Source organism: Capra hircus, chromosome 25 (genome assembly GCF_001704415.2).
Source record: "Capra hircus breed San Clemente chromosome 25, ASM170441v1, whole genome shotgun sequence".
Classification (NCBI taxonomy): Eukaryota; Metazoa; Chordata; class Mammalia; order Artiodactyla; family Bovidae; genus Capra; species Capra hircus.
In genome coordinates, this window is record NC_030832.1 from 10,116,118 (window position 1) to 10,132,032 (window position 15,915).

At 47.5% G+C, this 15,915-nt stretch overlaps 1 protein-coding gene across 3 annotated transcripts in view; it reads right to left on the bottom strand.

Annotated features, from left to right (window-relative positions):
* LITAF (lipopolysaccharide induced TNF factor) overlaps window positions 1,380–15,915 on the bottom strand; it is a 35,751-nt gene continuing 21,215 nt past the window's right edge. For 2 of the 3 annotated variants that reach the window (XM_018040820.1, XM_018040821.1), the window contains exons 2-4: window positions 10,608–10,832; window positions 6,859–7,015; window positions 2,588–2,839 (exon numbers count right to left, since the gene is read on the bottom strand). In XM_018040820.1, coding sequence (XP_017896309.1) covers window positions 2,731–2,839; window positions 6,859–7,015; window positions 10,608–10,827 — 486 coding nt within the window. In that variant the 5' untranslated portion in view covers window positions 10,828–10,832 and the 3' untranslated portion in view covers window positions 2,588–2,730. Of the gene's footprint in view, window positions 2,840–6,858; window positions 7,016–10,607; window positions 10,833–15,915 lie in introns of all 3 variants that reach the window. The other variant, XM_018040819.1, reaches the window with a different exon arrangement.

Consider the following 15,915-nt stretch of genomic DNA (forward strand, 5'->3'; position numbering starts at 1 on the left):
AGTCAAAGCAGGATTTTAATATCCCAAACACGAGAGGCTGTCGCTGGGGAGAAAACTGGAGCCAAGTTTGTGTGTGAGTGTATGAAGCCACATTTTATAAATAGTTCAGGGCCCCATAGAAGTGTTCTCGGTAGCAACTGCGGAGCCAGTTGTCCCAGAGAAAACATTTTCATGGGTAATGCTGTGGTCGGCCAGGAATGAGTCACGTGCTCTAAGCTGGCTAAAACAGACGCGGTAAACTGATTTCTTTTTGTTAATAGGACACAAACCCAAACTTGCATGTACAAGGCCTGGATGGACTCACAGTATACAAACAAGATATACAGCCATTCAGGGTTTGAAATTCATACAAATTCTTCTTTGACGTCCAAGTAGATATAAAATAAAGCTCTTGCAACAACTGAATGTGATGCAGTGCTTCCAACATACTCCCAAGTCCCCAACAAACACGGCAGCACAAAATAGTCACTTTGTAAAAAATATACAGATAAGCCTCTACTTAGAACAATAAAATGGAATGTCTACTGAACATTCCAAGCGCCAGGCATCCGATGTTATTTTTCAAGTTCTGCAGACTATATATGTTACAGTCCTTGAAATAAGGGCTCTTGTTTAGAAGATTATGAAGACTCTGCATATGTAATGGATAACAGTTTGAGACAATTTATATGCCACCATCTGAGCAAAACTGCTAAATATGCATGGCCTTCAATTTTGTCAAGAGAAAGAAAAATACACGCTCGTGATTGGGGTGAGTGGCAAGTTTTCAAAACCAGAAGTTAGGGTTTAAATTGACAAAGTCGTACGGCAATGACATGATTTACCGTCACCTTCCAAAATGAAGTTTTACCACCAGGTAGGAAAAGAGGGGATGACATTTGTAGTCCTGGCAAGTTACAATGCCCTCCTTCTAGCATCTCACATCTACCCCAATCAATTAACAAAGCATGTTTTGTTCAGAGCATGAATGAGAACAGCTTCCTTCTGTGCATCTTATTAAAACTTGAAAGCTACGGCTTGCTGCCACTGATGACGTTTACTGGGTTCCAACAACCTCATGTTCAAATCTGACTCACTAGCCATCCACCCAACTCACCATCGGTCATGTTGACATCGCAGGATATTCATCCAGTCTGAAGTTTTCTATCATGAAGGACTTTGTACTATTATGGGACAAATAAAGGCTCTTTGTAACAACAGCTGGAAACACAACATAAGACCTTTCTTCACATGGCAAGAATTGATAAATAGTTCACGGAGTGAACCAAAGACTTTATTTTTGAAAAGCAGAGAACAAAGTACTATGAAGTATATCTATAGTCACTGTAAAAATAATTCCTGGAAGTTTCAAAACATTAAATGAATCAATGGGTTATGACTATAATTTTCACCCAATATACAGATTTTTGATCAATGTCTAGGTTTTGATTTCTACAGAGTATTATTCATATGCATTCCTTGTGCCTATTCATTATCAAAACGGGGACTCTTGAAATTCGAGCCCGGCTTTGTCTTGATTTCAAAGATGACACAGCAGCAAACTGAGAACTCTAGCTTGCTGCTTCAGTCCTAGGAATCATGTCTTCCGATGTTACACAACTGTATTTCTGAAAAATAAAATCCAGACTTCAGATGCCTTTGAAACAGTCGGGTCCCCACGCTTTTCAGCACCATGGTACCCAGACGTGCTCAAACGTGCTTTGTCTTTCCAAACATCCACTGGGAACCCCAAAAGGGCCCAACTTTAATGAGTTCCATTATAGAGGTTTCTAGGAACCACACTAAACCCAAGAAAAGACAGTGGATGAAATTATCCATTATTTTTCCTGTTAAGGCAAAAAAAAAAAAAAGTGAGTGTGCGCTGGTAAATAGGAAAATGATACAGTCATATGGTTACAGAAAATGCTTCCATAAGTCTCTTCTTTCAAAATTATGCTCAAAGGTGTTTAAGACCAAAAGAAGGTCACAAAAAGTGTTAATATAAAAAACAATCACTCGACCAGAAAAAAGCCCTTCGTGGAAAGTGGCTGAGGATCTGGTCCCAAGGAGGCAGATTAGTGATAAGATCCAGCCTTCTATTTCTAGCCTGTGTTTATGACCTCATGGCTATGTGGGTGTGAATAACCCCTGCTTGTACTCAGAGACAAATTAAGAAATTAAAGTGAATTCATGTGCTATTTAAAAGCCTGCAGCTACAGAATCTGAGAGCCAAGCCCTTAGCCTATAAGGTTTTTGTCATCAGAAGTGGAAACAGATGGCTATGGTGGTAGGCACTAAAGGTTGGTTCAGCCGTACTGGGGCCAGAACAGTTTCAAAAATAAGGCAGTCTGGGGCTTCTGATTTGGAGACCACTGACAGAAAGGCCCACTGAAGCAAGAAAAGAAGCCAGCCAGTGGCAAATCACCAGAAGATACTCAGACGGGACAACGATCTCAGTAAGATGGAATGACTTGGGGTCACGGTCAGAGGGAGGAGGGAGACAGAAAACCCTGGACCCAGCACTCAAGGAGAATGTCTTTGCATGTCTGTGCACGACTCCGAGCAGTCATTTCTGGGGTTTGGAGGTGTGTGATTTTTGCGATATTTTCCCCCCCAAAAGAAGACACGAAGGTGGAGCCCCTGGAGACACGAGACCACCAAGGTAGAGCCTTCACCAGGAGCAGAGGGGCTGGGTGAAGAGTCGGAGAGGCCTTCCTGCAGCACATGGCTCCCTTCAGGTCTGGCCGAGTCCTACAAACGCTTGTAGGTGCCCAGGAGAGCTTTGCAGTTGGGACAGTGGTGGTCCACGTCCTGCAGGGCGTCCACACAGAAAGGGATGAAGCAGCAGCCTGCGATGCACCTGGAACAAAAAGGCCACACACACAGCGTGTTACTGTGATCTGGATGGCAGCCATCAAACAGATATGTGCGTGCTCAAGCTGTGTCCGACTCTGCGACCCCATGGACAGTAGCCCACCAGGCTTCTCTGGCCATGGGACTGTCCAGGCAAGAATATTGGAGCGGGTTGCCATGCCCTCCTCCAGGGGATCTTCCCGACTCAGAGATCAAACCCGTGTCTCCTGGGTCCCTTGCATTGGCAGGGGAATTCCTTGCCACTGAACCCCCTGGGAAGATATGTCAGAGTCCTAACCCCTGGAACATATGAATGTGATCTTATTTGGAAAAATGGGTCTTTGCAGATGTAATTAAGGATCTCAAGATAGGATCTTCCCCAATTATGTGGGGTGGGCTCCTTAAACTTAATGACTGAGGTCCTGATAAGAGAAGAGGACACACAGACATACAGAGAGGTGAGACTTCACTGGTGATGCAGTGGATAAGAATCTGCCTGCCAATGCAGGGGACACGGGTTCCATCTCTGGTCAGGCGAAGATTTCCATATGCTGTGGGGCAACTAAGCCCAAGTGCCTAGAGCCAGTGCTCCGCAGAGAGAAGCCACCACAAGGAGAAGCCTGAGAGTCACAACGAAGCAGCAGCGCCCGCTCACTGCAACTAGGGAAAGCCTGTGTGCAGCAACAAAGACCCAGTGCAGCCAAAAATAAAATTAACTAACTAATAAGAAAACTCTGTCATACTAAATATTCAAAAGAAGAAAGAAATATAGAGAGAGAGACAAACCCCATGGAAAGACAGAGACAGAGACAAGAGAGACACAGCCACAGCCAAGAACACCTGGACTTCCAGAAGCTGGAAGAGGCAAGGATAGATTCTGCCCTTAGAGCCTTCCCAAGGAGCACGGTGTCTTGATTTTGGACTTCTGGCTTCCAGAACGCTAAGCCCCTTCAGTCAGGTCCGACTGTATGAGACCCTAAGGGCTGTAGCCTACCAGGCTCCTCTGTCCATGGGATTCTCCAAGCAAACATACTAGAGCGGGTTGCCATGCCCTCCTCTAGGGGATCTTCCCGACCCAGGGATCGAACCCATGTCTCTTACATCTCTAGCATTGGCTGCTGCTGCTGCTAAGTCACTTCAGTCGTATCCAACTCTGTGTGACCCCAGAGACGGCAGCCCCCCAGGCTCCCTCGTCCCTGGGATTCTCCAGGCAAGAACACTGGAGTGGGTTGCCACCTCCTTCTCCAATGCGTGAAAGTGGAAGGTAAAAGTGAAGTCGCTCAGTCGTGTCCAACTCTTAGCGACCCCATGGACTGCAGCCTTCCAGGCTCCTCCGTCCGTGGGATTTTCCAGGCAAGAATACTGGAGTGGGGTGCCATTGCCTTCTCCGCTGGCATTGGCAGGTGGGTTCTTTACCACTAGTGCCACCTGGGAACCTTCCCGAATGGTGAGAGAAAACAATTCCTTTCATCTGGAGCCATCGGGTTTATGGTAATTTGTTATGGCAGCTCCAACTCTTGCCAAGGCTGTCGCAACAGACAGACCGCCCTGGGCATATTATCAACTCTTCGGTCACTGGGGCATCTTTCAAAGTCTTAGGTTGCAATCGGCGAACTTCTCTTACAAAGGGCCAGGGAGTACGTGTTTCAGGCTACACGGGTCTTATTCTGTCGCTGAAGCGTGAAAGCGGCCACAGATAATCTGTTCATAAAGGGCATGACATGTTCCAATAAAACTTACAAGGGGCTGGATTTGGCCCCTGGGCTGTAGTTTGCCGACTCTTGTCTTGGACTGATCGCTTTTCCATACGGAGAAGCTGCTTCTCACAGCAGCAACCAAATAAAGTCCCACAAATTATGTCCTTTAACCTACATAAGCCATCATCGGCACACACAGGAAGGACCTCCCTACAGCCTGAGGTGCAAGAAGGAAAACACGCAGTCTTTGTCTCTGATTCCTGGCACAGAGCTCCAGGACTCTTGGAATTTCCTGAGTGACAGAGCTGCATCTTCATATTCACAGGGAATCGCTTTCCATCACACCGGAGTGTATGCTAAGGAGGGTGTCTGGGGTCGGTCCCCAAACAGGCTCAGGATGGGCTGGTCACCAGAAAGACCAAGTCACTGGAGGCTTAAAACTCTCAGCCCCAACCACAGACCTCTGGGGTGGAATGGGGGTTGAGGGGTGAGGGGCCGAGGACTAGGTTATAAAAGCTCTTGAACAACTGTATTTAGAGAGCTTCTGGGTTGGTGGACACATGTATGTCCCCAGAAGGTGGCTGCATCCCAGCTCCACAGGGACAGAAGCGCTCAGGACCCATCTGGACCTCGCCCTGTTAGCCCCTCATCTGGCTGTCCGTTTATCTCCTGCATAATAAACCGGTAAATGAAAGTGAGGTGCCATTCTGAGTTCTGCGAACCATTCTAGCGTATTATCAAACCTGAGGAGCAACTAGCAGGATCCCTGACTGGTCCAAAGGCCCGGGGATCCAGGACTTTTGAGTGGCATCTGAAGTGGGGGGCCGGCTATGGGACTGAACCTTTAAGCTGTGGGGGTCTGTACTGACTCCAGGTCATTAGTGTCTGAACTGAATGGAATCACTGGACACCCACCTGGTGCTGGAGCACTGGCTGGTGTCAGAAGACACCCCACAGCCTTATAACCAAAGTTGGCCAAAAACACAGTTTAAAAAAAAACACAAACAACAGCATTTTACAGGAAGGTGCTGATTTATATAAAGCAGGATCTGGAAATAACCCGATGAGGAAACAATCTCATAAATGGAATTTCCTATTGCCTAAGCTTACCTGGGTTCACATAAGGGCAGCGTTTAGAGATAAGCCTAACCTCTGGCTCCAAGGGGCAATGCACACACACTCACCAACTTTATCCTCAACAAACCCCGCCGCCCCCAAGGGAGGCATTAGCACTCTCAGTTTCCAGGCGAGGAAACCGGAGCACAGGAGATGAAGTCACCTGCCCACAGCCACACAGCAGAGAGAAGCAGGACCTGAGAACACGCCACTGCACATAAGGAAGAAAAAGGAAGGGACAGAAAAAGCTGCCTCCATTCGAAAGCCAGGGGCCGACATGGGATAAACTTTTCCATTTTGTCCTCCCCTGATTTCAAAGATAAAGTCAGTTTCAACAGGAATGTCCAAAAGATGATGAACTTGTATGTCCCATCTTCAGCACCCTTTCTTCCCCACTGTATGCAAGTCCTCAAGGAAGTCAACTAAGCTCTTAGGGGCTTTGAGCCTCTCTTTGAAATTAGGAAGAGAACTATCACTCCTTTTCTTTCTTAGGTCACAAGCAGAAAATGAGGAAACAGCCAAGCAAGGCTTCTGAAAAGAAACATGCAAACCCCGCTTCCTTCAAGGAAGAAAACTGAGCGCCTGAGGTTTGCCGAGTGACTCACACAACCAAGAGTACGGAGGCTGCCTGCTTTTGTTGGAGGGGGAAAAAAAAATTATGCGGTGCTTCCTCAAATTTCTCCCAGAACAGAAAGTATTATCTCTTTCAACATAATACCCTTGGTTCAGACATAAATATTTACACACTCCCCTTGTGGCGATAATAGAAAACTACTGGGGGTCATAAAAGGATAAGAAGTTTTGAAGAGACGACTATAAAGTTTTTTAATGTACACATTGTTTAAAGCTTCTCTCTGAATCAAACACACATTATTACTTAGGTCATGAAATTCTAGAAGAAAAAGAAATCCCCAAGGGTATCGTCCTACACAGATGCACCCAGCTACCTCGCTTGTCCCAACATGCCCGGAGTGGTCTGAGAACAAATGACGGGTGAGCAACCTCTAGGTGCTGATACGATCAAGGGCAGGAGTCCTCAACTGGGCACAATTTCTGGGTTGTAACAACAGGGGCAGGGGAGCTACTGGCATCCAGTGGGGAGAGACCAGAGATGCGAGCTCAACATTCTACAGGGCACACCCCGGAACAGAGAAGAAAGCCTGGAGGAGAGGAATCCGGCAGCGCTCAGGGTCTGAGTGGACCCCAGACTTACCCCAGCAGGCACAAGCTCCCACAGGAGAGCCAGGTGAGGGCGCCTGCATTGTACGACAGCTGCGTCACAATCATCTTGTTGCAGGAAGGGCAACACATCTGGACCGGGCGGTCATAAAAGGAGACGGGCTGCTGCACGTAGACTGTCTGCACGGCAACTGAGGGGAGGGACAGAACAAAGCGGCCAATCAGGAAACGAGAGAGACGTCCGTTTAGTGCAAACCAAGAGGGGCAGGGTCTCGACAGATACCTGCACATCTGTGTTCAGGGCAGCACTGTTCACAAGAACCAAGACGTAGAAGTGACCCAAATGTCCATCTGTGAATGACTGGATGAACAAAATGTGGTCCATTCATTCAATGGAATATTACTCAGCCTTAAAAAAGGACGGATATTCTGATACATTTTACAATGTGGATGGACCTTAAGGGCATCAGGCTAAGAGAAACAAGCCAGTCACAAAAAGACCAATACCGTATGAGTACACATATTGGAGCCAACTAGAGTAGCCAAATTCACAGAGATAAAAAGAATGGGGCCCTGGCAGTCCAGTGGTTAAGACTTTGCTTCCAATGCAGGGGGGGCAGGTTCGATCCCTGGTCAGGGAGCGAAGATCTCACATGGGCAAGAAGATCTCACATGCCTGGAGGCCAAACAATCAAAACATAAAACAGAAGCAATATTGTAACGAATTCAATAAAGGTTTTTTAAATGGTCCACATTTTAAAAAAAAAAAAAGTGTACTGGTAGGTGCCAGGGCTGGGGGATAAGAGGGATTAGAGCAGCCATTCAATCCGTATAGAGTTTGTTTTGTAAAATGTAAAGAGTTCCAGAGATGTGAGGTGGTAGGGATTGCACAAAACTAGGAACATATTTAATGCCACTGAAATGCTTCAGGCAATCAAGTTTATGTGTATTTACCAAAATAAATTGGGGACCGAGTTAGAAGGAGAAAGATGACAAAAAGGGAAAAAGAGAACACAGTAGCAGACTTTCAGAATTTTCATTTGAGGGGCTCTTGAAAGCTCCACACACAAGATGGTGTGGGGGGGACTCTGTTTCTGGGGAGACTAGGCTCAGCTCCACCAGGCTTCAAACTCGACTGTCTCTGGACTCAAGTGGGGAGCTAACAGAATGCAGATTCCTGGGCCCAGCCCTCAAGACAGTCTGATTCAGCAGGTCTGGGGCAGGGTCCCCAAACCAATTTTTAAGCTTTTCAGTGGTTCTATGAAGGTGGTCTGCACATGGTAATTTCAGAAACAGTGATGTGATGGGTTTTGGCCTCAATTTTCTTCATCTATAGATTAGTGGTTGCCAGGGGTTAGAAGAAGGGGGGTTGAGGGGGTGACTGCTAACGGGAGTGGGGTTTCTTTCTGGGTGATGGAAACATTCTGGAATGAGTGCTGACGGTTGCACAGCTCTGTGAATATGCTAAAACCACTGAACTGTATACTTTAAAAGAGTGAACTTTATGATATGGGAATTCTATCTCAATAAAGCTGTTATTGAAAAAATATAATAAGAGCCATTGCTAGGATTAAACGGGACAAAGATGGTAAAGAACCTCATCCAGTGCTGGGACACAGTGAATCCTCCATACACAAGCCTTCATTTCACATGGGCTCCTTAACTAGCTCCAAGGTTCAGAGATAAGGCTGGCATTTCCCAAGCTAGGGAATACTGACCTAGTTCTTTAAAGTCAGAGGACCATGTTGATACATGCAATGGGTATGTGACATCATGCTAAAAAGAGAAAATGATGTGGACAACATCCACAAGCATCAGAAGAGCACCGAGGGTGATGGAAATCACAAAGCCCTCAGGGCTTAGCGTGTTCTTTTTGATTTTTGGCCAAGTTGTTGAAGCTCATAGTTCTGTCAAAGTAACTTCCTTCTGTTCTTTTTTATGTTGTTGAAATGCCATTTCTGTGATCTTTGTATTAGGGGACATTACCACCCAGAGCTAACCAGACTTACTATTCCTAGAAAGACCTATTAATAGAAAGCTCCTGCACACACACCATCCCCTGCAGAGGAGCTGTTCAGTTCAGTTCAGTTCAGTCGCTCAGTCGTGTCCGACTCTTTGTGACCCCATGAATCTCAGCACACCAGGCCTCCCTGTCCATCACCAACTCCCGGAGTTCACCCAAACTCATGTCCATTGAGTCGGTGATGCCATCCAGCCATCTCATCCTGTCGTCCCCTTCTCCTTCTGCCCCCAATCCCTCCCAGCATCAGGGTCTTTTCCAATGAGTCAGTTCTTCGCATGAGGTGGCCAAAGTATTGGAGTTTCAGCTTCAGCATCAGTCCTTCCAAAGAACACCCAGGACTGATCTCCTTTAAAATGGACTGGTTGGATCTCCTTGCAGTCCAAGGAACTCTCAAGAGTCTTCTCCAACACCACAGTTCAAAAGCATCAATTATTTGGTGCTCAGATTTCTTCACAGTCCAACTTTCACATCCATACATGACTACTGGAAAAACCATAGCCTTGACTAGACGGACCTTTGTTGGCAGAGGAGCAGTATTAAAGCACAATTCAGCACTAACGTAAATTTTAGTAAGTTTTTTGGGGCTGCAAGAATGAGTTACTTACTGATCAGAGTAGGATCTATAAAATAGTCTAAAGCCTTGTCATCTTCCATTTGGAGCAAAGTCACTTCACCACGACTTTTTTTTATCTTTTGGCAACGCAACATGTGAGATCTTAGTTCCCTGACCAGGAATCAAACCTGAATCCCCGGTACTGGGAGCACAGAGTCTTAAGCACTGGACCATGAGGGAAGGCCCCCAATGACAGTTTGTGTTTATCCCAGGATTATTCATAGAGATTTATTTACCCTTAACAGTCCTCAGTTGTAGGTATTTGATGAGCCCCATTTTACAGATGGAGAAAACTGAGGCACAAGGAGGCTGACAAACCCAGGCAGCCTGATGCCTGGATCCACTCTCTGAGCTGCTTATGACACTGAATCAGCAACATACCTGAGCAGCAGGAAGTGACAAAGGGAAAGGTCATGAAGACAGTGCTGGAAGGCAGGGGAGCGGCCTGCACTCAGGATGAGCTGGGGGTGGGCTGTAGCCTACCCATTCCTCCTCCACCACTGCATTCTCTCCTTCTCCTATTCCAGCCCTAGCCTCGGGGCAGGAGTTCTCCAGACGAACCTCAGAGCAAGGGCGAAAGCCTCCCAAATCAAGCTCCCATTCCTACATTTTTCTGGGATAGTTGGTCATCCCCCTGTGATGAACACCAGAGGACTGGCTGATGTCCAACTTGGGAAAGCTCACGAACCATGCCTTATATTATGGAAAAGCCAAGAGCCTCCCTGACACAGAACCCAAGACCAGATGTGAAATTTCAGAACAGGGAGAGCTGGACTGACTGCCTAGACTCCGGCAGAGTCGCTTTGGTAGCTCTCCTTTTAAAAAAAAAAAATTATTTTTGTCAATTTGAAAGTGAAAGTGGTAGTCGCTCATGTCTGACTATGACCCCATGGATGGTAGCCCACTAGGCTCCTCTGTCCACGGAATTCTCCAGGCAAGAATACTGGAGCGGGTTGCCATTCTCTCCTCCAGGGGATCTTCCCCACCCAGGGATCAAACCTGGGTCTCCTGCATTGCAGGTGGATTCCAATTAATTTATTTTTTGGATGCACCAAGTGGCATGTGGGATCTTAGTTCCCTGACCAGGGATCGAACCTGTGCCCTCTGCAGTGGAAGGGAAAGGGGCCGGGAAGTTGTACGTACGTACTTGCATTGGCATTGGGGACAGGCACTGGCTGGGTGTAATAGGCAGGTGGGTTCATCCCCTTCCCATCCGGGCCCGTCATGAGCCCCGTGTTCGGCCCAGGCGTGGGTGCTGGAGGCGTGGGGTAGTAACTGTTGACGGCCACCGTCTCTTCATAGGATGGGGGCGCGGTTGGCACCGAGGAGGGCCCAGCGGCCGCCTGGTAGGATCCTGGAACAGACATTTTACCTAAAGCAAAACCAGAAGACACCAGATCAGCAACTCCATGGATATCCTCGCCCCCGTCCACTCTCTTCATTTCCACACTCAGTCTTTCATTTTCTTCCTGATAAACAGATGATCAGGAAATGACCAGTATCCAGCCTTGTTCAAAAGCCACAAAGGGAATGACCATCAGCCCTTCCAGACCCAGGAAGGACCACCTTAACAAGAGATTCCCTACGTAAAGCTAAAAAGCACTTCCCTGGTGGTCCAGGGGTTAAGACTCTGCACTTCTGCTGCAGGGGGCACGTGTTCAATCCCTGGTCAGGGAACTAAGATCCCACATGCTAACCGAAAACAAAAAGATTGCCTTGGGTATTGCACATTCTTTGCATTTTCATTTAAATAAATAAAAGGTAGATAATGACAAGAGAAAAATCACCCAAACCTAGAAATTTCCCAGGGCAGGAGCTTCCCTGGTGGCTCAGTGGTAAAGAATCTGCCTAAAACAGGAAGATCCCACATGCCTCGGAGCAACAAGGCCCATGCACCACAACTACTGAGCCTGTGCTCTAGACCTTGCGCGCTGCAACCACTGAAGCCCGCAGGCCCCTGAGCCTGCGCTCTGCAACAAGAGAAGCCACCACAATGAGAAGCCCATGTACCGCGACTAGAGAGTAGCCCACCGCCCTCTCCCCATCGCCACAACTAGAGAAAATCCCGAGCTGCAACAAAGACAAAAAATTATGGGGAAAAAAGAGAGAGAGAGAAAAAAATCCCCAAGGCAAACATCAGCCAAATGTGAGCAGAAGCTTTTTCACATTTGAAACCATCACCTAACCACAACCTTTCACAGCTAGTTTTTTCTTTTGTTGCTTTCTTTCATTAACCGCTGCAACTTTTACCAGTGTTTCAGGGGATGGAAAACACAAAGGCCTTCAAAACCCAACTACAAACTATGGCAAAAGGAATACTGAGCAAAACAAGCCAGATGCCAAGAAATGCATACCATGTAATGCTGCTGCTGCTGCTGCTGCTGCTGCTGCTGCTAAGTCGCTTCAGTTGTGTCTGACTCTGTGCGACCCCATAGACAGCAGCCCACCAGGCTCCCCTGTCCCGGGATTCTCCAGGCAAGAACACCGGAGTGGGTTGCCATTTCCTTCTCCAATGCATGAAAGTGAAAAGTGAAAGTGAAAGTGAAGTCGTGTCCAACTCTTAGCGACCCCATGGACTGCAGCCTACTAGGCTCCTCCATCCATGGGTTTTTCAGGCAAGAGTACTGGAGTGGGGTGCCATTGCCTTCTCCGACCATGTAATGCTAGATACCTGAAGTCCAGAAAGGAACCTTGGGGCTAGAAGTCAAGAAAGTGATTAATTTGGGAAGGGGAAGTGGAGTCTAGAAGCAGGGGAAGGGGGTAAGTCATGTTCTCTTTCTTCATCTGGGGTGGTTACATAGGAAATGTCCACTTTGTGAAAACTAGAGTGGTACAATTATGTGCCCTTCTTTGTATATGTGTTAGAGGTTTTTATTTTACTTCTTATCATGCATTCATTAATTTATTCTGGGGAGTATTTGTAGCTTTTAATATATCTGATGACAAATGATAACCTAAGTAATAGGAAAAATATTCTTTAATATGATATGTTGTTGCTGTTGTTTTAGCCACTAAGTCGTGTCCGACTCTTTTGCAACCCCATGGACTGCAGCCTGCCAAGCTCCTCGGTCCATAGGATTTCCCAAGCAAGAATACTGGAGTGGGTTGCCATTTCCTTCTCCAATATGTTATAGTTTTTTAAAAAAGTAAACACCCAGGCACACACACCAAGCAGTTCACATTTTGACAGACGAGAATCAGAGCACATATTTCCTTTTGTGAGGGCGAAGAAAAGTCTTTTTTTTTTTCCCCCCGCAGAGCTGATGCCTGCCTAGAATTACATGGCCTGGACCCGGGGCGTGTTCCTGTCTGCGGTCCCAAGCTCGGCCGCCCCCGGGGCGGCTGGAGAAGGACACAGTGCCGTCCTTTGTCTGGTTCTGCTTTCCAGCGGGGAAGGGCTAAGGCTGTGTTAGAAGATCCATTCAAACCTGTCTCAGGAGAAACGAGGCCCCAGGCTCTGAGGGCGGTGAGCCACGGGCCAGGGGCTTGGCTGGCCCGGTGCTGCTTCCCACGCACCCTGCCTCTTCTTCTAGAGCCCGTGGGAAGCAGAGGCAACCATTCATTCTGCCGCAGGGAAAGGGGGAGACTCCTTCAAGGACACTCTGCTTTCAGCCCAGCCCGAAAGAGGAGATTTCTCTGGGGGAAGAGATGAAAGGGCTTTCAAAGTGGAAAGAGAGGCATGGGAAAATGAAAGTGCAGAAAAATCAATCAGAAAAGCCAGACAGGTCGGGGCTGGGTTCTAGAAAATTTTGAAAGTCCTATGGAGATGTTTGGACCTTATTCTATAAGCCTGGACTGTCCAAGGGAACTTTCTGGAATGGGGGAAATGGTCTCTATCTGGGCTGTCCATTACGGTCGCCAGCAACCACACAAGGCTGGCTGAACACTTGAAATGTGACCGAGGAACAGAATGGCTAAATTATATTTAAGTGATTTAAATTGAAGATAGAATATGGGAGTGGGGTGGGTGGTGGTGGTGTTCCCTGGAGGCTCGGTAGTAAAGAATCAGCCTGCCAACGCAGGAGAAACAGGTTTAATCCCTGATCTGGGAGGATCCCACATGCCTCGGAGCAAGTACGCCCGTGGGCCTCAACTGCTGAGCCTGCGCTCTAGAGTCTGGGAGCCGCAGTTACTGAAGCCCTCGCGCCTACAGCCTGTGCTCCACAACAAGAGAAGCCGCTGCAATGAGAAGCCCGTGCACGCCCTGAAGAGCAGCCCTTGCTCGCCACAGCTAGAGAAAGCCTGCACACAGCAACGAAGAGCCAGAACATCCAAAAACTAAATAAACCTTAAAAAAAGAAAATCGAAGTAGGATACGGGGAACTCCCTGGAAGTCCAGCAGTTAGGACTCTCTACACTTTCACTGCTGACGGCCCAGCTTTCACCCCTAGTTGGGGAACTAAGATTCCCACAAGCTGTGCAGCGAAGTCAGAACAACAGCAATAACAACAAAAGGATACACAATCCATTCATCAGAACACTTTTATGTAAGTCTGGGATGCCTTGGGTATGCGAATCTACTTTTTCAACAGCAAACTGAAGGAACTCTGAATCATGATCAAATGTTTCTGATAAAATTTTAGCATCCAATTTGGGATGTGATGTAAATGTAAAAATACACCCTGGATGTCAAAACATTTAAAAAATGTTCATGTGGAACATCTCATCCATAATTTTTTATATGTCTCCACATCAAAATGATATTTTTAGATAGCCAGAATTAGTATGTTGGTAAAGTTCATTTTGGGCTCCCCAGGTGGCAAAGAATCCACCTGCCAATGCAGGACACGCAAGAGACTCGGGTTCGATCACTGATCGGGAAGATCCCCTGGAGCAGGAAATGGCAGCCCACTCCAGTATTCTTGCCTGGAAAATCCCATGGACACAGGACCCTGGTGGGCTACAGTCCACAGGGTCACAAACACACGATTTAGCGTGCATGCTTTTTAAAGTTCATTTCACCTGTTTCCTTTCACTTTTCAAAATGTGGTTGTGTTCATCACTCTCAGTCATATCCGACTCTTTGCCACCCAGTGGATTGTAGCCCACCAGGCTCCTCTGTCCATGGAATTCTCCAGGCAAGAATACTGGAGTGAATTGCCTTTTCCTTCTCCAGGGGACCTTTCCAACCCAGGGACTGAACCCAGATCTCTCACATTGCAGGTGGATTCTTAAATGTGGCTACTAAACAATTCTGAATTGCCTACGTGGCTCTCTTTCTGGTCCTATGGGACAGCGATGGGAGCCACGGAAGGTTCTAGAAGAAAGGTCACCCTAGACAGGGCAGAGGAAGCAGAAGGTCTGTAAGGGAAACAAGAAACACAGTTCCGAAGGCCCCTGTGTGTTGGGGGGGCTGGGGGTCTACAGTACAGGAGGAGTTAACCAGAAGGACCAGGACATCTCTGCGAAAACAGGTTTAGGGTTTAAACCTGAGACAGACTGTGAAAAGCGGTTAAAGTTCATAACTGTGTCAATTTCCTCTGCTACCCAGAAACAGAATAAGTGGGCGGGGAAGCTGGCCACAGACCTCAGCCCCAGGACAGGTCTCTACCAGGCTCACCTCTGAAGTCGGCTGCTGTCCCCTCCAGGCTGTCCCCCACCAGCTGCAGCCCCCAGCCCCTATCTGTGGACTAGGCTGGAGGGGAGAACACAGTCGCCTGGGGCTTCCAGGTAATTTACATCCGTACTGACCATCAAGGACTCACTGTCCCTTCCTGTGTCAGGAAAGGCAGCCCCCGGAGCTGCCCGCACCACTTATTATGAAAAATGAGTCATATTTAAAAAGCCACAAGGGCAGAAAGCATCTCGGGGGTGGGGGTGGGGCGTCCAGAAAGTCTAAAACAGCACACTCGGCCATGGTTGCAAGCAGAGTGCTTTGCGAGGGGAAAGGGCTTCCCTGATGACTCAAACAATAAAGACTCTGCCTGCGATGCAGGAGACCTGGGTTCAGTCCCTGGGTCAGGAAGATCCCCTGGAGAAGGAAACGGCAACCCACTCCAGTATTCTTGCCTGGAAAATTCCATGGACAGCGAAGCCCGGTGGGTTACAGTCTATGGGGTAGCAATGAGTTGGACATAACTGAGCGATTGCCTCTCTCCTCCAAAAGGGAAGAAACTCGGCCGGGAATTGTGAACTGTGCTGTTGAGGGAGAACATGTAGGAGGGAGAAAGCTGGGGGGAGGCGGGGTTCTTTCCAAGACATCTCAAGGAAGGAAGGCCCTGGGTTGCTGTTCTGGAAATGAACACCCTCCCACCCTTGCCCTCTTTTATTAGGCATCATCAGCTTCCTTGTAGTCATGTCCTATTTTCTGGAACTTTAGGACACTGTCTCTCGGGAACATGGCTTTTGGATCAAACAGCCACATAAACACGCTCATAATTCTGCAAAGAACAAGAGCCAACAGCCTAGAATGGGTTGTGTGTGTGTTGTGTTTTTTTTTTTTTTTTTTAAGAAAA